General features: G+C 41.9%; 1 protein-coding gene across 2 annotated transcripts in view; it reads right to left on the reverse strand.

Moving 5' to 3' along the window:
* Positions 1-24,477, reverse strand: part of CCDC171 (coiled-coil domain containing 171) — a 199,105-nt gene that overhangs the window by 60,097 nt on the left and 114,531 nt on the right. For both annotated transcript variants that reach the window (XM_081844815.1, XM_081844814.1), the window contains one exon: positions 10,613-10,744. In XM_081844815.1, coding sequence (XP_081700941.1) covers positions 10,613-10,744 — 132 coding nt within the window. The remainder of the gene's footprint in view (positions 1-10,612; positions 10,745-24,477) is intronic.

Raw genomic sequence — 24,477 nt, forward strand, 5'->3', positions numbered from 1 at the left:
AGTAAAACTTTGGCAAAAGGTGTCTTGAGGATTAAAGTATTTCAGTCAGAGCTCATACTTTCATTTTAAAAGTGGTTAAAAACTTCAGCGATGACTTCAGCTCTCTTTCACAGGTGAACCGTTCTGCGAAGCACTCGATCCTTCCCACATGAGAGGCTCATGAACTCCAAAACAAAGTGTTAACTCTAGAGGGGACAATTTTACCTAAAAAGTAGCCTATGTGAAAATGCAACGTGAAAGGAGCAACTTTGGTCTTCGACCCCTCAAAATAAAAAATAAATAAAAAGACTCAAGCATTTGAAAACAAATGAAAGTACAACATTCTTTCTATGATTCAATGAGGTGTGTTTTTAGCATTTTTTAATTAAAGTAACACGTGACACACCTGCACACAAATGATTCACCATCAACATTTCACATGTGTGTGTGCTTGCACACAGTTCATTATCTTCTCCTGTACACCTAAAATATATATGAATCACCTATTGACCGAAACATTCAGTTTTTGAACGTTATTACAAGGAAGATGGCACAAAAAAGTACAGAGTAATATAAAACAATGAAACAGGATATTGTGGCCCTTTTTATTTCAGGGAAATAATATTTTTTCTTTCCTTTTTTAAAAATACACCATTGTGCAAATTAATTGAAACAAAGCATGTTTTCTGTCTTACTTGTAATCTTGTACTCAAAACAAACACGAAAAGTCAGTTGATCATTATGGTCTCGGAAGCCTGCAGCCAATAGAAAGAAAGATGTGTTCGCCACAATATATTGAGGTTCTACGAAAGAGAGTTATTCCAGAGCTGGAAAAGAGGTGTCCTGATGGTACTGGGATACTGCAGCAGGACCTAGCCCCCCGTCACACATCGAAAGTGGTGAAGAAATTCAGGACAGAGCAGCAAATACAGGTACTTGATTGGCCAGGGAATTCCCCAGACGTAAATCCCATTGAGAATTTGTGGGCTATATGCAAAAGTCGCCTCCGTGCTGTAGACTGTACGACTATGGAGAAGCTCATTTAGGCGCTGATTCAAGTGTGGTACAGGGATCCGAAAATCAACAGGGACTGTTCAAAACTAGTACACTCCATGCCAAACCGTGTTCAAATTCTGCTTAAAAATAGCAGAGGTCATATCCATTACTAATGTACATATATGTGAGTTTTGTACAAGTATATGTGAGTTTTGTACAATAAACCACATTGTTTGTTTCAATTAATTTGCACAAGGGTGTATGTTTTCTGCTTTTCTTAACCTATAACTGTTACACAAACACAAATACAAATACACCTAAACAGGCTTTGGAGAACAATGTTTACTCTTCCCCTCCTGCAATATTCTCTCATGCCTGAAAACGATTTGTTTCCAAAAACATAGTCTGCCTTTATCAAGACTGCAGCCATAAGTTGGCCCAAAATGTCTTTTGCACCACTTCCTTACTAGTTTTTCAATGTTGTGTGAGTTTTACATTCATGGCTAGTTGCCAAACCCCAGCAATCCAGCCCTTAATGGCAAAGTATTAAGATATATAAAGGCATACACAAATGTGGGCACCATTTGGATAGCAAGGATTTCTCAAAGTGGATGAAAAATAATGCCGGAAAATACGCTTCTCTGAAATCTCAAGTTCCCATCAGATAAAGAAATTGGCCCTCTGATCCCATTTACAGTTCCACATCATCTGAATTCCACCGTGTTTTCCAACGGATGCAAAGAGAAGCATTAGTTGAGGGAAAGCTGAATATTCTGGAGGAAAAACCAAGATTTCTTTTCAGTCATAATAAAGGAATCAAACTGAATGAAGGTATGCTGATAGGTGTAAAAAGAAAAAAGAAAAAAGTTAAAAAGAGGGGATCCCAGAGGATTTATGGAGAATGTGGATACCGAGAAGAAATTTAGCAGGAAGAGAGTACAAAAGAATTTGTAAAGAGGATGCTTTGCCGGCAAGAATCAACTTTCTTTGCAGTTCGTTTTCCTACAGTGATCTCTCTACAAAAACCACATGGAGCTGCATTAATACAAACTAAGCACGGAAATATTTTAGGGATTTTTCATTTTGCAGAGATATTTTAACCTACAACTTTTAAAGCAGTTGAAACGTCGAAGTAAATTTCTTAGTAGAATTGTAAGTAGTGTCAGAATCTCCGCCCCAATCCTGTATTTATTTTTTGGTGAATTGTGGAAACTAGAGGTGACCTATCAGTCAGCTGCCACTGCCCATGTCGAGTGAATATTGAATATTTTTGGCAAGCAAATCTCAAAAACAATAAGGATTCAAATTTGTTGTATATTACATAAAGCGGGGCAGGTATGAAATATTTCCTGCTTCTCTGCATAAGTGGTCTTACCAAGTGTGGATGTGAGGAAGACAAAGGTGGCATACCTTTTCACAAAGACCGTCTTCTCTCGGCAACCTCCAAATCGTAAGGCCAAAAGATATCTTTTTAACTGGAAAACCTTGTTTTACCCCATACTTAGTCGTATCAGACCTCACAGCGGCATACAGGAGAAAATTTAAAAAACTGAAATGAAGTTCATTTTTCTCCTAGTACACCTACAGAAAGAGGAAGTACAGTGGTACCTCAGGTTACATACGCTTCAGGTTACAGACTCCGCTAACCCAGAAATAGTGCTTCAGGTTAAGAACTTTCCTTCAGGATGAGAACAGAAATCGTGCTCCAGCGGCGCGGCAGCAGCAGGAGGCCCCATTAGCTAAAGTGGTGCTTCAGGTTAAGAACAGTTTCAGGTTAAGTACGGACCTCGGGAACGAATTAAGTACTTAACCTGAGGTACCACTGTATGTGGATGGGTGCAAGTACTTGAATTTCCAACTTTCTTTTCCACCTAAGCAGGTGAGATCTGCAAGTCTTGGGGAGGTGTGTGTAAAAGAGAGGGGTAGAAAAGGGGGGGAATGGGGGGGGTTTCCCCTCCTTTGATCTGATGAATTGTTCTTTTAAAAGCTGCTTCCTTGCAATAGTGTGAAGCAAGCAAACAAGTGATATATATTAAGCTTAAGGCAAATCACCATATGCAAATTTGTCTCTTTTTTGGGTGTTACCTCTCTTTTTTTGTAAGTATACGTGGTGTAAGTGGCCACTCTGTACTCATGTCTTCAGCAAGAATAATGTTTTCAAAGGGAGCTACTTAACAAGGATTGCGCCAAAGCGTTGATCGTGAAAACATGTGTATTTTACACGCCCGCAAAGAGCCACCGTTTGAATGGGGTTGAATAATGAGGAGTTCTGCCACCTGGAAAAAGCGCGGCTTTGCCTTCAAAAGTACTTTTCAAAGACGCAATATTTGCCACAATGTTCCGAACAGACAAGAAACAACATAATTATCTTTGTATTTGTAGATAGATATTTTCCCTTGGGGTCTGAATGCTTTCCGCTGTACTAGTGCTATTGAAAGAAGGAAGGGGGGGGTTAAACATAGTAGGAACCTAACATTTCAAGCTGCATTTTATCTTTGCCCAATTGATTAGAAGAGCAGGCAATTTTGCTTCTCTGCCCAATACAATATGATAAACCATGACTGCATCATACATGGATACATAATTTACATAAAATAAATGGAAGACATAAGCCCTTTATAAATTTATAATGATTATACTCTATCACTCAGAAGCGACGTCAACACTCTACTCTTGCTGCTATAAAACGAATAATACCCCTCCTTACATTTGTATAGGAGTTTTCAAACAAAAGAATGCCGTACTGGTACAACAACTGTAAAATTGTAGGCAGCGTTTCTGTAACCTGCCTGCACTGGTATGCGCTACTACAACTCCTGATGTAAGGAGGGCCAACTGTGAGGACGGTCCATGATTTACACTTCCACTCCCCTTCTCTTTTCCCTGTCTCCCTCACACCACAATTCCTTCAATTTTACATCCTGAAAACCAACATCTTTCTGGCAGATGTTTGTGAAGTAGGATACGGTCAGTAGAACATGTGGATATCTTAAAACCAAATTCTGAAGTAACGGAATAGGGCTATTACAGTGGTCCCTTGGTTCTCAAATGCCTTGGTACTCAAACAACTTGGAACCCAAACACTGCAAACCCAGAAGTAAGTGTTCCGGTTTGTGAACTATTTTCGGAAGCTGAACATGCTCCGTTTTGAGTGTTAAGCTTCCGTTTTGAGTGTTACGCTGAGGTCTGCTGTCTTTGCTATTTATTTTGCTTTTTTTGTGTTTGTGTGACTGTGTGGAACCCAGTTCAGCTACTGATGATTGGTTGTGTGACTGCAGTACATTGTTTATTGCTTTCATTTTATGAATCAATAGTCTAGTTAGATAGTAAAATTCATGTTAAATTGCTGTTTTAGGGGTTGTTTTTAAAAGTCTGGAACGGATTAATCCATTTTGCATTACTTTCTTTGGGAAAGCGCACCTTTGTTTAGGAACAGACTTTTGGAATGGATTAAGTTTGAGAACCAAGGGAGCATTGTATTATTGTTTATCAGTTTCGTTTACATTTTGTTTTTATGTATGCTGTGCCATCCTGGAGGCCGGACGACACAGAAGGAAACATTAAATGATGGAACGTCTTCCTTTCTCCCCATTCCATAGTGCATGCTTCAGTATTTTGCTGGGCGCAGACTCTCTTCAATGGGCCTGCATTGAAGGAAGGAAGGGAAGCATCCCTGAAAATGGTTTTTGCCTGTCCACCAAAGAGGGCAAACAGTAAGAGAGGGTGCTGCGAAGGGCCTGCGGGCTTTTATGTTTCACACCTCTGAGCACGGCAGAATTAGTTTTATATGCTCCTTCCGGAGAAAATCACTAAGGACTGCAATAATCCTTCTACTTATTTTAGCAATCATGTTTTGACAGGAAAATAATGTCAAAATAATTGAGTCACTCATTATGCCATTTATTAGTATTCCGTTCTTTTGCTGCTGCTCTGTCATATGAACATGATAAGGTAAAGGTAAAGGGACTCCTGACTATTAGGTCCAGTCACGGACGACTCTGGGGTTGCGGTGCTCATCTTGCTTTATTGGCCGAGGGAGCTGGCGTACAGCTTCCGGGTCATGTGGCCAGCATGACTAAGACGCTTCTGGCGAACCAGAACAGTGCACAGAAACACCGTTTACCTTCCCGCCAGAGCGGTACCTATTTATCTACTTGCACTTTGACGTGCTTTTGAACTGCTAGGTTAGCAGGAGCAGGGACTGAGCAACCGGAGCTCACCCCGTCACGGGAATTCGAACCGCCAACCTTCTGATCGGCAAGCCCTAGGCTCTGTGGTTTAACCCACAGCGCCACCTGCGTCCCCCATATGAACATGGGGCAGTGCTCAATTGCCCCACATGGTAACTCCTTCATCGTACAGTGGCAATAGACAAGAGCTGTCACTATGGTCTTTTTGATGCCTGATAAAAACATTTGGTTTGTTTGTTTAGGCAAGCCTGTCCAAACATGCAGACACTGCCGGGTGTTTTAATCTGGTTTTTGCTTCTTGATGGTTTTCATGATTTTTGAAGGTTCTAAATACTTGTTTTTAACTGTTGTTGTTTTTCCTGATAATTTTATTGTTTTGTGCCTTTTGAAAACAACTTTGAGGTTTTTATTAAAATCAAGCGTTATATAAATGTTGCGAAATAAAATTACTAAGCAAGTTTTTGCGTTACTCCAGAATTGCAGCAACGTCTGATTAAATTTAAAGCTTTTGTCATATAAAGCATTTTATCACTTTAACTACTATCTGCTACTGCGGCGCAAAGTTAGATTTAGGCTGCCATCCCATCCACACTTAATAATAATGATAATAATGATAATAATAATAATAATAATAATAAATTTTTATTTATACCCTGCCCTCCCTTCCGGGCGGCTAACACTGAATATAAATACAGTAAAAACATTAAAAACAAAACAAAACAAAACAAAAGCACACACACACACACACACACAGACACACAAACAGTTATTAAAATATAAGTTAGAATACAGTTTAAAATGCAGCTTAAAATGCAGCCTTGTTTAGTGGTAGCCTATAGATCAAAGCTATAAGGGGAAAAAACGTCAAATATTCACAGGGCCATTTTAGTCCCTTACCTGGGACTAAGCCCCACTGAACTAAATCTGATTTACTTCTGAGTAAACATGCACGGGACTGCGCTATTAAGCAGCTGCTTTGCCCAGTATCAGAACTTTAAAAACACATATCTTGCTCTGAATAATTAAGTGTCCACTGTTTATGTACTTTAGGACAAAAATATGGGGTCTTAGTTGTTTCTGACACGAGTTTAATGAAGTAAATTGCCTGAAGAAATGAAACATGATATTTAAACCATAGCAGAAGAATACTTTTCACAACAAAGAAAAAAGCTCTGTGAGACACATAAAAACAATGCCAGGGCTCACCAGGATTTGTAAGTCCCACCTGAACTTAATATCATCTGCACATCCATGCATTGAACTTATTGCCTAATTGGAGAGGTCAGTGTAATCCACAAGGATGAATGTCAGCCATTTAATTATGTGGCAGAAAGAAGAAGAAAAGTGGAGCCACAGAGGCTATCCTATGTCATGGCAGCCTTTAAAAACTAAGACCGGTTCCCTATCTGCCCTGAGTTTTGCTTCTTGGTCACACTATAGTATGCTAAGATAATGAAAGACTGGGACAGAATTGATGGAAACTGGCGTGGGCAGATGAAGCCCTCATTGGGAAAAAATGTACCGTACTTTTCCATGTACAAGACTAGGTTTTTGTTTTTTTATTTAAAATTCATGCTAAAACGTGGGGGTCGTCTTATACATGGATAGTGCATAGGGTGGACGTTTGATTGGTTGCTTCCATGGCTGTCAGTGGCTATTGAGCGTGTTATTGGTTGCTGCGTCAAGGGCTGGCGTTGATTGGCAGACGCTGCGGCAATTGGGCGGGCGATTGGCAGCTTCTGCCGGCGAGGGGATAGATGAGAAGCGGATTTGCGACGCGTGCGGGTGAGCAATTTTTGGCACCCCCCCTAAAAAAAGCTCAACAACCCTGTGCAATCCCCACAAAAGCTCAACAACTCTGGGCAATCCTCCCCCCAAAAATAGGGTCCCCCAAAATAGGGGTCTTATACATGGGGGACTATTATACATGGAAAAGTACGGTATATATGATTAAAGGATTGTTTGAAAACCTATTTTTGGAGGGGTGTGTGCTGTTTTTAAAACTATGTTTAGCTGCTTTTAGGGTATGTTTGTAAATTGCCTTGAGTTATATGTAAAAGGTTATTCATAAATTAAACAAGAAGAAATAATAATGATGATGATGATGATGATGATAATAATAATAACAAATGTAAATTTGTTATTTCTGTGCTGATTTGCAAGTGGAGAACAATACATTTAAAAGTGAGTCAGTTGTTCATTTGGAGGATAGTCGATCATGAAAGATTCCATACTTCGGGTATTAGGACACCCTGGCCACAGAGTTAATACGAAAACTTTAAACTGAAACTAGACTGGGAAACAGGTAAAGTGTGTGCATGTGAGTGTTAGAGGAGAGTAATAGGAATAAAGAACAATTAAATAAGAATCACCTTTATCTGGTTTAACTAGGCAATGACCCAATTGAAAATCCTTTATTTTCAATTGATTATTCCCATTTCCTGCTTCTAAATCTTTGGAAGGGACTCAAGCAAAAATGATAGCAAACCACCTGAATAGAGGTCCTCCACAGTTTTTAGACATGAAGAGAAAGCATGACTAACACAGGGTAACATCCAATGTCAGCCAGAATAGACCCATTGAAGTAAGTGGAGTTAAGTGACTGGAGTCCATTGATTTCAATGGATCTACTCTATGACGTAATTGGAAAGAATCCATTATTTATTAACCTTGACTTTTTCCATTCCGAAAAGGTTTTTTTTGTCAATAACTATAAAGGTACTTTGAATAGCTATGTAATACTAGGGGGGGAAATACATACCATGTAGATTTCAAGCCACAAAATACACATATAGAGCATTTCAATGATGGCCTCTTTCATTTTTATACCATTTTGATGTCAGTTGTGAGCACACTGGAAAGCAAGACCCATTGAAATTGGCTGCACATACTTTCTAAGAGCTGTGCTTGGGGTTAGGTTACTTGTTCCTATTTTTAAAACTCTGGGGCATAGCCACCTGGAAAACTCCACAAGCGACAAAGCCAAAGTATTTTATCTCGAAAGCGAAAATTTATACATGTCACTCAGCATACAATGTGGACATTCCTTTCGCCCCAGGGCTGTTAAACTATCAGATTGGCCGATAGTTTACCTAACCAGTCTGGAAGCATGAATTTGGGTGCTTGCAGGAATCAGAATCACGAGGGTCAAACTAAACACGATGCTGGGAGATCTGTCATTTTAGTTGTGAAAGGAAGCTACAAACAACCCCCAGGAACTTTCTAGCACTTCTGTGCTGGGGTGTGTGTGTGCATGTGTGTGCCATAACCCTTTCAACCCCATGCTGTTTTCCAAATTCAAATCTCTTCTAGTGTGTTCTAGTGTCTTCTAGTGTGTGAAATCAGCCCTGAGTGCTCACTGGAAGGACAGATCATGGAGCTGATGCTCCAATACTTTGGCCACCTCATGGGAAAAGAAGACTCCCTGGAAAAGACCCTGATGTTGGGAAAGACACAAGGGCACAAGAAGAAGGGGATGACAGAGGACGAGATGGTTGGACAGGGTTCTGCCCCACATGGGGGGTGCCCATCGTACGCATAATGTCACATGGCACAATGGGCCTGTTAGACCCTCCCATGGCTGTGACAAGCCCCATTGGGCCTCGTCGTTCCATGTGATGCCACATGAGTGACGTGTTGGGTTGCCCTGCCAGCCCCGCCCCCCCCCATGAAAATTTTATGGGTGCCTCGGCACCCACAGTCCCACATAAATGACACCTGTGGTCATATGCTCTTTCTGCCACTGCTTTGGCCAGGACGACTCACCTGAGCACATACACATGCTTCAGCAGGGATAGATGGCTGTGCTTTAAAGTGAGAGCTCAGCTCCTACACACAGTGGCTAACCTGCCATCTTAAGTTACCCAAAATGCATTTGCTCAGATCTATACAGTGGGTGGCACTGTGGGTTAAACCACAGAGCCTAGGGCTTGCCGATCAGAAGGTCGGTGGTTCAAATCCCCGCAACGGGGTGAGCTCCCGTTGCTCGGTCCCTGCTCCTGCCCACCTAGCAGTTTGAAAGCATGTCAAAGTGCAAGTAGAGAAATAGGTACCGCTCTAGCGGGAAGGTAAACGGCGTTTCCGTGCGCTGCTCTGGTTCGCCAGAAGCAGCTTAGTCATGCTGGCCACATGACCCGGAAGCTGTACGCCGGCTCCCTCGGCCAATAAAGCGAGATGAGCGCCGCAACCCCAGAGTCAGCCACGACTGGACCTAATGGTCAGGGGTCCCTTTACCTATAGATTTCATATGGAAGGGCCACCATGGGTGGATAGGAGACCAGTTTGGCCCTGTTCCTCATCAGTGCCCAGCATGAATGACCATGAGTGCTGGGCCTGTATATGACACCAATCACTGATATCACACAAAGCTGATATTCAGGCCCATAGAATCATAGAATCATAGAGTTGGAAGAGACCACAAGGGCCATCGAGTCCAGCCCCCTGCCAAGCAGGAAACACCATCAGAGCACTCCTGACATATGGTTGTCAAGCCTTTGCTTAAAGACCTCCAAAGAAGGAGACTCTTCACCATTACCAGGCCTAAGACTCAATCTTTGCATTTCTCTATCCTGGTATGGGGCTCCTTACTCAAGGGACACCATAGCACCTCCATAGCAATGCCCCAACCATCCCCAGTACAATATTCCCATATTTTTGATCATCCTACCACAACCTTGGCATGCCCAAGGCCAAGGTCCAGAAGTTTAAGTTATTTCTGATAAGGGCACTACTGCGACTTGGTTAAGAATGAATCCATTCACAAAAACACTTAAGCACTTAAGAATTCTTGGATCATTTATATGAGGCAAGAAGATAAGTTGGGGCTTGCACTCCGTTCTAGAAGGGCTGTTTTCTGATTCCGATGCCTTGACAGCTGCATCCATTGTCTATTTCATTTGTCAGAGTACTGTCTTCAGCCGGTGCCAGAAGGTGTCAGAAAATGGCTAAAAAGATCAATAACGGTAGAATCTTTCTCAGCCATTTGAACTGCCCCAGCTGCGGTGAAACTAAGGGACTCCAACACACCCCGCTTTGTAATTCTTTTCTCCTGGGTGACCCATTGCTGATGCCATCCTTAAATATTAATCCAGGGCACATTTCTTTTCTTCGAAAGTGATGTTAAGAGAAATACTGTTCTGAACCCAACTTTTTAAAAAGTGCAAGGCATTTTCTTTCCCTCCTGACTGACCGCAGTGATTTCTAGGTGTAGCGTGCAACATTTTTGTTTGCTAAAATCTTTTCTACAGATCCTTGATACTCAATTTGGAATGCGAAAGCATTGTTCTAATATAACGATTTCAGTCGAGCACAAGTTCGGAAACTTAATTTTGTTAATTACATGCCACTACATTTCTGCTTTTATTTATAGCATCATCATCATCATTATTACTATTTTGGAGTTTTGGAAACCCTTTGCTTCACAAAGAAAGGTTATTTAAGAATCTAACCTGGAATGCTACAACCTCTGGCCCGCCCTTTAGCCCTTCCATCGCAAAGGTCTCCAGGTGCAACTTAGGTAGCTGCAGGGTGAAGTCATTCCTGGTTGCCGCAGTCCGTGACAGCGAGATCTGATCTCTGACCTAAAAGGAAAAAAACAGTATCAATGGTAATTCCCCTTCAGACACATTAACTGGGATGAAGTGGGTCCCCCTGAGTCCACTGAGTGGACTTGCATTGATCGCTGGACCTGAAATCCATGAATAAATTTAGGACTAATTGATTTTTCGTTGCAAATAAATCTCTAATTCAGAGTGCTGGGAGAGAATGTTAAGAAGAAGAAAAGCATATCCCCTTCTCCAGACTGAAATGAGAGGGGAAGGAAAGTCACTAAAGGCTTCTCATCCGACCAGTACACAAAACTCTACAAACACACAATTTGAGGTCAAGGAAATCGCAGCGCGAAATTGTATGCAATAAGCATCCTATGGATATGGCCATTATTGCCTGCTTGGTAGAAGAGAATCACCATCTGCCCCGGAGAAGCAACACGCCACCAAAATATTTTTAAAACAACAATTGCTTTGACATTCATACAATGATCTTAAGCCTTTTTGCAGAAAGGTCTTGATTTTGTTCTTTTGTTGATAGTCAGTTATGTTGCAAAGCTCCCCAAATATACTTAACAAAGAGTATTTTTAAAAATGTCACTTGGTTAAGAATCTTATTAGAAGCATGATGATAGGTTCCTATAAAAATAGCAGGTATTCACTAACTAGCAATAGGCTCAAGTAGCTAGAATCCGTTTTATTTTCCAAAGTCCAAGTAGTTTGGATTTAGTATTACAAAAGGCAGAGTTTAAAGAAACAACAACAAACCGCTCAGCGCTGTAAATGAGATATTTCCATACATATGTAGATAAATACAACCTCATGCAGTTGGTATTGTACTGCCACCTTCTGTCAAGGTGGGAAATCCCTTCGTTCATTATGTGTTCGGTAAAAGGAAAAAGTACAAAATCGGGTGGGGGGGGGAGAATCACTAGTTCCCCTGCTTGTGTTTATATTAATATCCAAACAAACAACAATCCTCGACACGTTTATTGCTACTGTTCTATATGCTGAATCCTGACTCACATTCCAAGGCAGGTAAGCGAAAATGAAAGTGAAAACTTCCAAATTCCTCCAGCGTGGTTTCTCCTTCCATATTTGATTAGCCATAGTCGTGATTAATTAGGGTTGCTATTATGTCTGGCATTTCCCGGACATGTCCAGGATTTAACTGGCAAAAATAGCGCTCGTGTGTGTGTGTGGAAAACATGGCAACCCCAGATTAATCCAAACTGTAGCACACTCACTTCAAAACTCAAGGGTTCAAATTTGGCTTGCTTCAAACAAACAAGGTCAAGGCTAGTCACAATGGTCAGGTTTGGATGAAACAATAAGCTGCAGCCGTTCAAATAATAATAATAATAATAATAATAATAATAATAATAATAATAATAAAATATTTGCAGCCTGATAGGAGGAGGAAAGAGGACTGAGGAATGCATGTGCATGCAGGGCTCACCTAGGCTGATTCCTAGGAGTATTGTCACATCAGAACATAGACAGCGGTCACTGAACAAACAATGATTTTTCTTTGCAGTTGTATTGCTTCATAATACACAAAAGTGGTCACTCTGAAACTGCACAACCAACTGGCAATCTTTGGTCAGATTTTTTAGGATGATGGGAACCTACGATAGTAACTTGGTCAATATCTAGTGCCCATCGTCTGTAAAGCGAGGTAAGAAATACTGAAATAATAACTTTTCTATCTGTCTCACTTGTTCGCCGTTTGTGATGTTTTATTTTCCTTGTTCTTTTCAACTGTCTTGGTAATCGAGAAAAACTGTAGCTATTATCTATCCACCTAACTCAAAAAAAGACTGCACAATGGGGGGTACCTCTGAGCAAACGTGCATAGGATCTTTTCATTAATTAAAAGCAAAAGGTCTTTACATACGACATAAAGCTATTCCTTCTTTTCTTCTACAAGGGGTCAACTGTAACACTTTTAAACGACTAATATTCTGCCTTGTTCTGAAAATAATAATAATAATAATAATAATAATAATAATAATAATATCCAGTAGCTCAACTGGACTGCATCATCCTGTACTCCAATATTAATGTGCTAATATATATCTTTCAAATAAAAATTATTCCCAGGAGCAGCAAATGATGCTAAGTACTTAATCTTAAAATTGGAAAAGGAAAAAAAAATCAGGTAGCACCACAGATGACAAATAAATACTAATTATGGATCTAATTAACATACCCAATACTAATGAACTAGGACACCTTACATAAAAATAATACCATTATGAAAGCCAATGTGGACACTTCAAATTCTATGTGATATTTCCTTCTACAAGTAATCCTATTTTTAAGAACAGCCAAATGCATGCATAAATAAATAAATATACATGCATGCTGTCCGTACGATGTACAAATGTTAGGTGAGATTTTACAGATTTATGGGATACACACGCATACATTCTGTGCTTTAGTCTATGAGAATAGGGAGCTTTACAGTTCCCAGGCTGACCTAAAGAATTCCTGTCAATACCTGTGGCTGCCAAACTTATGCACTATAATGCAATTTTTATAACAGCGTAGGTCCTTCATGCATCCTCCTTTCTGCTCATACTGTTCTGGGTTCAGGATGGAGAGCCCAATGGAACAAACACGGTCTCGGGGGTCTTCTGTCAGCATGTGTAATTTTGTTCAGATGTTAACCTTAATGCAAACACGTTGTTTTCACCATACCTCTAATAATACACATTTCACTGGATTTGTTCTGGTTCATATATGCTAACATCCCAGTTTCTCATTGTAGCCAATATGCACACAGATAAAAGAAAACATTAATGTGGATTAAGGTACTAAGAATTTATCAACATCAAACCCACCAGTTTTTTTTTTGGTGTTTTTTTTTGCCTTCTACCCTTCTGAACCATAGTCAATAGATCTAAATATTTTACTGCACCCTGGCCAATTCATTGTTTGATGTTTAAAAACGCACCCAGAATCAAAGAAAATTTATTAAATTTGAGCCCCCAAATGAGATACTATTAGCTTTGAAAGTCAAGTTTAACTGCGATATTGATGATTCTCTTTTTTCTGTGACAAAATCCACCAGGGAAATCCCTGATGTCAAAGTACCAAAGCAGATTGCTAATACCGAGGCGAGAGGGAAGGGGAGAGAGCACGGGGAGGGGCGGGGAAGGAAAGAGAGTGAGAGGGAAACAATATATACACTATGTGGGCATAACTCCGACATCAGTTGGTTCTTTAACCCCATCCCTGTCTGGTTTTGTTCTTTGCCACCAGGGTATATAACATAAGCCGGACAATAAGGCAAAAAAACAAACAAAACCATGCATATCTTTAAAATGCAACCACTGTAATAGTAGCTCATCATCAGAAAGGAATGAGATCATTCCTTAGATATAAACCTCTGGACACCATAAGCCCCAAGCACACACTCCACTGTTTTTAATTACTTTTGATGGAAATGGCGGCATTTCCCCCCCAATCACAGTATACATAAAACCCAAGAATGCTTAGCTTTTGTGTGTCTGTGTCTGATAGTTGTAAGTGGCATGTATTAAAAGCTCACAAAACCTTTATGAAATGAGGGGAACAGAAATGCTTTGCTTGCATAATGTTTCCGGGTCAAGAATGGCTTGATCGCATGATAAAAGTCTGTAATTTTATCAGGACAAGCATATCTGTCAAGTGTCCCTCATTTGGCAGGACAGTCCCTTATCCTAGTGCCATTCCCGCTGCTGTCCCTTATTGATGATGTCCCTTAAATAAGCTACTGTAGGTAATGGGGCCCTTTCTATCTTCAGCTGTCCTTTGTCAACAACAAATTGTTGCTTTTTTTGTGTTGAATATATGCTATATGGTAATTTATGGACCTAATAGGTATCTAAAGCCATTTGCATGCAACAAAATACGTATTTTATCAAAGTAATTGTTGATCCCTTATTTTGGCTGCTGGTCCCTTATTTTCAAATCTGTAAGTTGACAGCTATGGACAAGTTACTTGTTGTGTACTGTTGTAACAATCGTTTGCTCCAAATTTATCTTCTGCACCATGAAAATAAATAAATAAAAACAGTATTTATTTAAAAAGAATGGCCCTATCAATTTAACTCTCGCCCAGTTCCAATCTGGACTAATTTGGGTTCAGAGGCTAGCACAGCAGAGAGCTTTCTGGATTACACTAACGCCCCGGAATCAGTCCCATTACGTCACCTAATACAGTTTTACCTACAGTAATATTTGCCCTCGGCTGTGAATAAACTGCCAACGTTTCCTCACAGGGCTGAGATGCCACTTTACCACAAAACTGGGTGCAAGCAAGTCCTTTAGGCTGTGGACAGACGATAACTAGTTTAAGAACTGAAAAGGACATCCATTCTGAAAATCCTATGGGATCAAATGCTCTGCCGGATATGGGTGCCGTGGGCAATGATGGCCTATGTCATGCAGGCTTCAGGTCACTGAAAAGCTGTTTGTCTGATGGAGGCTAAAATAAAGAAGGATGCAACGAAAAGGTTCAAGCCGATACTGTGCTGATCCTCTACCCAAATGAAGGAAAGCATCGTCCGCCATGGTGCCAGCAACAGCTGCAGCATTCCCCTTGTTCCTGATGTAAATCTCCCCTCCCCTCTTCTTCCAAAATGTATTGGGCCCACCTTAGATAAAGGGGACTTTAAATTTGTTCCGGATTAAAGTCGAAAATGAAGCTCCACTGAATGTTTACTTGCACCTACATTCTGGAAATGAAAGGGCGTTCGTTCTCCGAGGGAACAAGACAAAGAAGCTCTCAAGGGTGACGTGGGATGGGAATTAAAAAGATGTTAAAAGGATAGTTTGCAATGAAAAATATCTATTAGATATTGCGTGCAGGGACAATTGCCACATGATTTATACAAACACAAAAAGGGGAGAGATTTTGTCGGAGAGTCTGCTGTAGCTGTGAGGAGCACCTTTAGGTGCCAGGCAAAAAAGCGTTCCTTTTTAATAAGGCCTTTGGTTGATTTGATTGGCATCCTATGCCCTTTTAAAATGTGGAGGGTTTTTTGGGGGGGTGTTATTGGGTTGTTGTATTTATTTTGATTATATTTTTGTGGTTTTATATTTTGATTTTATTCTGTGAACCGCTCTGAGACCTCCGGGTATAGGGCAGCATAATAATAATAATAATAATAATAATAATAATAATAATAATAATAATAATGCGGATGCTTTAATATAATTACTGGAGATCTTTTTATTTTCACATTTATATACAGTGGTACCTCAGGTTACAGACGCTTCAGGTTACAGACTCCACTAACCCAGAAATAGTGCTTCAGGTTAAGAACTTTGTTTCAGGATGAGAACAGAAATTGTGCAGCGGTTGGTACCTCAGGTTAAGAATAGTTTCAGGTTAAGAACAGACCTCCAGAACAAATGAAATTCTTAACCAGAGGTACCACTGTATTGGCGGAAAGAAGTGTTCTCCAAGCTGAATTTCCAGGACAGTTTTTAAAGCTTACACACACACACACACACACACACACACACAGAGCTTCAGATTTTGGCAGGGGAAATTGCTAAACAGGAAACTCATTTAAAATCCCCCCATGAATCCCAAACTAACCCAGGGGAGCAGGTCAAGTTGGCATGGGATACAGATATTAGTGGAATAGCATGAGAAGCTACCATAGGGGAACAGTAACCATACAGTACCTGTAACCATAGGTGCCAACCCCCTGGGGCCCTGGGTGCCTGAGCACCCACAAAGCTCCCCATGAAGGGGCCGGGCACCCACAAATTTCGGCGCCAGGGCCACACACGCTGCATGGCACCCACGGCCCTGGGCACCCACTGTCAAGTGGCCATGTTGGCACTCTTGCCTGTAACATAAGTGGGTCTGTGTTTTAAAAACTCAGCCTACTGAGGTGAGGACCATTGTCCCATCTTGCTCTGTCAGCTGAACCGCCACCTATTTGTTGTTGTTCTTAGCAACGAACGGCTTGGATGAAACGATCCAATAGGAGATTAAAGTCTATTGACAATGAATACCGAATAATACGAATCAAACATTCTAGTCAGTAGACTGGGAGTTGCCAATGAGGTGGCCTGTGGGCAGATGTTCTCCTGGCACTCACAAAACCTCAGGTTCCCCTCTCCTCCCCCTCCCCCTGTTTTAATAATCACTGCCCCTTTTGTCATGAGGCAGCAAGGGTGGCAACTTTTTCCTCTATTGAAAAGTACATAGGAGCTGAAGGAGGACGTCGGAAGATTGGCGCTCTTTCTCACTTCCTCTTTCAGCTCTGTGTGTTTTTCCAAGACGCAGACTGATTCTACTGGATACAACTTTTATTTGGATCCCTTGGGAAAGCAAAAAAAGAGCTCATAGGTGCATACTTTCTTTCTGTTTCTCTGCCTGGGGGCTGATCTGTGGGGCTGGGAAGAGAAATAGCCAGAGCGGGTGACACCCACAGCACTATGTCAAACATCCAAATCTCCCCATGGGCCTAAACCCCCTCGTAGACTATTGACAGCAACTGGGCATTTGCTTTTAAGAAATATTAATATATTTTGGACAGCTAAATATAACTTTTTGATACAAACAAGATGCATATTTTGGAGATGAAGCAGACATCTACCCATATGCACTCATTTGTGGAGGAAATAAATATCCTTTGTTGGATGCGTGGTGGGGGTGGAGGGGAATTGAGTACTATTTTGCAGTAACTCCTTTCCTCCTTCAAAGAAGAACTAATAGTGGAGCAATTAGTTGAGGCTGTCTAAACCAACATTGCATTGATCGAGCATTCATTAATTATACCAAATTCACCATCAGGCAGTTTGTTGTTGTTTAGTCATTTAGTCGTGTCCGACTCTTCGTGACCCCATAGACAAGAGCACGCCAGGCACTCCTGTCTTCCACTGCCTCCCGCAGTTTGGTCAGACTCATGCTGGTAGCTTCGAGAACACTCTCCAACCATCTCGTCCTCTGTCGTCCCCTTCTCCTTGAGCCCTCCATCTTTCCCAACATCAGGGTCTTTTCCAGGGAGTCTTCTCCTCTCATGAGGTGGCCAAAGTATTGGAGCCTCAGCTTCAGGATCTGTCCTTCCAGTGAGCACTCAGGGCTGATTTCCTTCAGAATGGAGAGGTTTGATCTTCTTGCAGTCCATGGGACTCTCAAGAGTCTCCTCCAGCACCATAATTCAAAAGCATCAATTCTTCGGCGATCAGCCTTCTTTATGGTCCAGCTCTCTATGGTTGAGCATTCATTAGTTATACCAAATTCACCATCAGGCAGTTACAACAGTTTAAAAATCTGGTTTAGTATGATGGCTTCTGAAAGCGAACTGTTGAGGGAGGCTTAGTAGAGTGGCTTAATATAAAGCGACGGACTTGAATCCAAGATATCTGGGTTAACACTGTCACTCAGCCATGATCTTTGGTTACTATCTTTCAGCCTAAATGACTTTCACAGGGTTACGGTGAGGATAAAAAGGGTGAGGTGTGGAAAAGAGGTGTATATACAGCAAGGAGCGCCAACTCTATGGAACTGAGGCCTCTACAGCTTCCCCAATATTCACTGGGATGGAGCCCAGGCCCCCCACCCCAATCTTGAGGGGGCAGAGGAGGCAGGATACCACTCCAACGCAGCACAGCCTGGTGGGATGTTGACCCAGGCCGACCAGTGTGGCCTGGCACACAAACGTTGCATCAGGAGGTGGCCCAGTCGGCTTCCCCTGATGCGACAGTCATCATGCGTGTGATGGCACACAGCCCCCCGCAATGTTGGGCCCCTGTGTATACTGCCCAGAGCTGCTTGTTGGTAAGTGGGACAAAAATGAAAAAGAACAGCAGCACCGCCAAGTCCAAGGGCTTTGCTTCAGCCTCCCAACAACCATTTGAAGGGTATCGCCATCATCCCACCCATTTTCACAAATCAAGAGCCGAGGCAGAAATAGTGACTCCAAAGCCATCAATGGAATATTCACGTCTTTAACTTGGAGGGCAAGGAGAGAGAGCGAAATCAACACGAGCCTACGTTTTTGATCACAGATAGAAAAATCTCTGGTTGGAAATGGGTAAAAATGATGGAAGCAAAGAATTAAGGTTAATCTGGATATTTATATCATGCCCCAGGCGCATGGGGCCTGATTCATGCACTGAACAAACTACAAGAGCATGATAGCAAGAACACATTCAATACTCCCCTGCAGCTACATGTTTCAGGGTAAGATACACTGTCTTCCAGGAAGCTCGTTTGCAAGCAATGACCTTCTCCTTGAGGAACCCCTGATAGGAATCTGAGGAACCCTGGAGTTCAGAGGAATGCAGTTTAAAACAGCTATACTAAAGGATGGGGCGGGATGGGGAGAAGAGAGTTGAGAGCTCACTGTTCTTTGCAAACTCTGTTACTGAGACGGATCCTGAAAGCAATGCTTGAGGAATATTGCAAAAGTCGTGCTTCACGTCCTTCAGAAGAACAATAACATGCAGTTGTTGCAATTTCTCATGTGCTTCATGTGTGTCTTCAAAGTGGTTCTAAACAGACATCTCTCATAGTAGGGTTTTTTTTTAATCACTCGTGTCTAGGGCACATTATTAACCAAGTTGACATATATCACTTAAGGGTTGACAAAGTATGGAAATCTTCTTCTCAAGACATAGTGTTCTATTGGATGATGCCCTTTCTTTTCCTTTTAGCCCCTCCAGCTTCTGACACCCGTTAAAGATTTCCTGAATCTACCACCTACAGGCAGCTCTTCAAAGTACTGCGACCAGCATTGCTTCTGGTTCTTGGAGGGCCGATTTAAGAAATGGTCTGAGGGATCGCTGCCCGGTTCCCCAGCACCTACGCTTTGGGGTCCTCTCAGGGTTCTATTTTGTCCTCCATGCTTACTACTGAGTGAAGTCATCCGGAGGTTTGGGGCAAGGTGTCCCCGATATGCAGGTGACACCCAGCTCAATTTCTGCTTTTCATCCCATTCAAATAAGGCGCTGATGTGTCAGGGTCTGATGAATGTGCATAGGGTGGAAAGAGCCTGGAGTCTAACTTGGGAGAGGCAGCCAGGGGTCTGTGGGGACCTATACCAGCCAGGAGGCAAGAATCAGAGACAGGTGAGGTTTCAGAAGGGCAGAGCACAGGATGGATCGGAATTGGAGGAGGAGAAACAGGTCAGGCAAGTGAAGGGTCAGGTGCTTCCCCACCCTCTCCTGCACCACTGTTCCCCAGAACCAGGTGGGGATTGAAAAGGGAGGAGCAGAGGAGGTTTAGATGGAGGCTAGCAGATTGAGGTTGAATCCTGACAAGAAAGAAGTACTGTTCTTGGGGGACAGGGGGCGGGTGGGTGTGGAGGACACCCTGGTCCTGAGTGGGGTAATTGTGCCCCTGAAGGACCAGGTGTGCAGCCTGGGAGTCATTTTGGACTCACAGCTGTCCATGGAGGCGCAGGTTAACTCTGCGTCCAGGGCAGCTGTCTACCAGTTCCATCTGGTATGCAGGCTGAGACCCTCCCTGCCCGCAGACTGTCTTGCCAGAGTGGTGCATGCTCTGGTTATCTCCCGCTTGGACTACTGCAATGCGCTCTACGTGGGGCTACCTTTGAAGGTGACTCGGAAACTGCAATTAATCCAGAATGTGGCAGTTAGACTGGTGACTGGGAGTGGCCGCCGAGACCATATAACACCGGTCCTGAAAGATCTGCATTGGCTCCCAGTATGTTTCCGAGCACAATTCAAAGTGTTGGTGCTGACCTTGAAAGCCCTAGACAACCTTGGTTCTGTATATCTGAAGGAACATCTACACCCCCATTGCTGAGGTCCAGCGCCGGGGGCCTTCTGGCGGTTCCCTCACTGCGAGAACTTTGGATTTAGTATTCCAAAAGACAGAGTTTAAATACATTTATTATTATTATTATTATTATTATTATTATTATTATTATTATTATTATTGCAGTCTCCAGCTGCGGCAATGCAGCCCATCAGAGGAAGTTGCATAAACGGGTGGAGGGTGAGTGGCCCCCTGTTTTTGAAACTGCTCCAACAGAGTGTGGACCCTGCTGAATTAAATGAGCCCCCCCCCCTTTATTATTTTGACAAAGTAATCATCATAAATAAATAAGAATAAAAATGTGACCCCACCACCAAGACCATTCCATTGCAACTATCCAACCTCCCAAAATTTCAACACCCCTTGCGATGGTTTGACCCCTTTCCGCTTTAACAGTACAAATTCTACAAACACCTTCCATATCCCCTCAAAATCATTTCTCCTGAGTATTCCCTGTCTTACCTTAATGGCAACATGTTAATTTATCATTACTAGCAATATCCCACACCTCTTTATACCATTCTTCCATTTTATATTCTGCTTGCCCCTTCCACTTCCTAGCTATTGTAACTCGGGAAGCTGTCAAAAAACATTGTGAGCAAGTCCTTCATAGCCTGTGAACCTTCCACCCCATCATAAATCAGTAACAATGCTACCTCTGGACTTTCGTTCAGCTTTAACCCAGGTATTTCTGTTATCTCCTTAAACACCCTTTGCCAGAAAAAATGTACATATTTACACCCCCACCACATGTGAATGTAATTCCCAGTTTCCTGGCATCTAAGTGAGAGGTTTTTAGGTCACATCCACAGCATACATTTAAAGCACATTTATACCACTTTAACAGTCACGTCTCTCTCCCCCCACAAAAATTCCTGGGAACTCTCATTTACCCTTCATACCTCTACAATTCCCAGTAACTTTAAATTACACTTCACAGGATTATAAAATATTATGTGGTGAATTCTCTTTCGGAATTGAACCAACTAACGACTAGGGTGTTGGACCCAAATTTTATGCAAAGCCTCAAACCATTTGGCATTAGGTAGGAATTCTTCCCATAGATAAAAACTGGCTATTAGTCCTTGTGACTAGGTTATTCCCTGCTACTTCAACCGTATGTTTTAAGATTAATTCACCTGCTTATTTTGCTGAACTGCTCCTTACATCAAGGGAGTGCTTTTGTCATGAGCAACCTTTTTCATGTTTGCTCGCAGACGGTGGCAAATTAATCCTTAAGCGATTTGATGTAAGGTACAGAATTAATTCGGTACTTGGAGGTTACTGCCACAAGGGACGGGATGATCTGGATCATCTTAGATTAGTTCCCTGCTTGCATTCTACAGTATAGTCTCAAACACACATCTCCAGGACAATCTTATGCATGTCTACTTAGAAGCAAGCCCCCTGGTTTTCAATGGACTACTCATCCATACCCTATATATTCTTAAACAAGCAATAAAAACCAACAGATTTTTTAAAGGATACATGTCTCGGCTGAAATGAAAAAGGGAAATTGTCTTCTATTTTAACAAAAGAAAGTTCAGCAAAATACATAGCTCAGTCAGTAGAGCGTGAGACTCTTAATCTCATGGCTGTGGATTCGAGCCCCAGATTGGGCAAAATATTCCTACATTGCAGGGGATTGGACAATTTGATCCTCATGGCACCTTCTAGCTATACGATTCTATAATTTCATGAAACACATTTCTGGGAGGGGGGAAAGTCTAGAATTTTAAAAAATATAATATAAACATCAAACCCAAGCTCAATTGGATGAGAGATTAATTTGATCCAGGCCCTTTTAAGCAAACACTAAGTACAATGCCAAAGCTATTCTGTATTTGTGGGATGTGCACAAGAATATGTCCCTTATGAACAGATTTCATTGACCTTGGGCTCGAAGTGAACCCATGTCTGGATAAAATAACGGTTAACGCATGAACTAATTTCACAGTACTCCATGCAAGGATGTTTCCTTACTTAAGGCAAGGCACACACACACACACACACACACACACACACACACTTCATACTTTAAAAAAAAAAATGAAGACAGACGGGCTCTGGCATTAGTTACTTAGATATGTCTAAGCTAAAAACAGTTTAACACATGGATGTGACATTCTGCAATGTCTTATCTTTAGTTTGTCAAGGTTTTTAAATCCCTCTTGAACTGGAGTACCATTTTTAGCTTGGCTAGGTCAGAATGACAGTGAGCAATATGAATGATGGCACACTAGGCAGCTATATGGACAGAGATGTCATCAGCAAGCCAGCTGTGCCAACACCTGTATGTCCTGCACAACTGATCTTTAGGAACACGGATCAAGGAAGCCAGGTTATTAGGAGAGCCAAACAAAACAAAACAAAAAGGCTGATTGAGGCATTTGCAAAATAAATGCACTAACACTAAGAGGAATTATTCAAAAGCAATGCTTATGTACAGTGTGGATAGATAGATAGATAGATAGATAGATAGATAGATAGATAGATAGATAGATATGATAGATAGATAGTCTTTTTTCAAAATTCACAGCCCATGTTTCTTCCAGAAGGAGGAAAGAGTACTTATTGAAATATAAACATGCCATGATCCTAATTGAGATCAAAGTGTTCCAAATCGTGTTTCACAGAGCCCTCATTTTTAAAGCAACAGCAACAAATGGGTGCTTCTGAAACTCTTAAAAATACTTTGTTTCCTTGTGGATTTCTTGTGTGTGTGTCTACTGGTCCGTTTCACCTGTGGCAGGTACAAGGTTGATCAACAAAAGCCAAGAATAGGTACAATGCATGCAACAGCCACCTCAGAGTCCTGTCACTATCCTGTCAAGTACACCTGAGCCTTGCATTCCATATTTGTGATTTGCAACTTTCCAAAATATGGAACACACAGAAAGGAGAGATATTTCATAACATCGTCAGACTCCTGCACAAAGCAAGCAGTAAGCAAATAAGTATCTGTAGGGCCCATTCAAAAAACGAGGGTCCCCTGGCCTTTTTACTGAAAAATCTAAATGCGCCAGAAAAATCTATTACTCAAACATCGTTTTAATCTAAATCTCCAGATAATTCAAGTCCTTGGGATTGCTTCAAGGTTCAGCACAAATCCAAGTACATTGCTGGCACAATATGAATATTAAAAAACCAGTTGCACTAGTAGGAGTCCTGGAGTCTTCTCTGTAAACATAACACACTCAAGTAACCCTTCTGAGGATGTGGCCAAATTTGGAACAATGTTCTCAGGCAATATGGATGAGCAATGCTAGACTATAAACAGGGGCTGGCCACCGCCGCCACCGCCGGATTGCGAGCTTCTGGACATCTCTGACTGATGTCTGAAGGAAACTCAAGTCCTGGGCTGATCCAGCAAAAACCAGTTATTTGGCTCTTCCAATGATGTACTGTTAAAAGTATGATTCTCAAGATGGGAAGCAGCTCTCCTGAAGGTGATACTGGCATTTGCTGGGGAAAGCACAACTCGGTCCAAGGCTCTTCTCACAAGATCCCACATTGGCGGCAGCCCCATGCAAGGGTTACACAGTTAATAATAATAATAATAATTTTTATTTATACCCCGCCGTCCCCAGCCAAGGGGAGCTAACAAGCAATAATAAAAACAAGTTGAATGAATACAACTTAAAAACAAGATTAAAATACAACATTAAAATATTGAAACATTAAAATATTAAAATGCAGCCTCATCACAGGAGGAGAAAGGCTCTCCGTGGGGCATACCGGGAGAGGCGGTCCCGTAGGTACGAGGGTCCTAGGCCGTGAATTAGAATTGTGGGAGGGGGCAGATCAGGACACCAACTGCTTATCCTGCACCCTCTGCCCTATCCCAGTAGCCCAGCCCACCACTGCTCACGTGTGGGGCGGGGAAGGCCCGAAACACCATGCCTTCTCTCCATGTAGGGTCCTTGCATGGTTTGGAACCTTGTGAGATAAGGGTTCTAAGACCCATAGGAGG

This window comes from Podarcis erhardii (genome assembly GCF_964252035.2).
Source record: "Podarcis erhardii genome assembly, chromosome: 17".
NCBI lineage: Eukaryota > Metazoa > Chordata > Lepidosauria > Squamata > Lacertidae > Podarcis > Podarcis erhardii.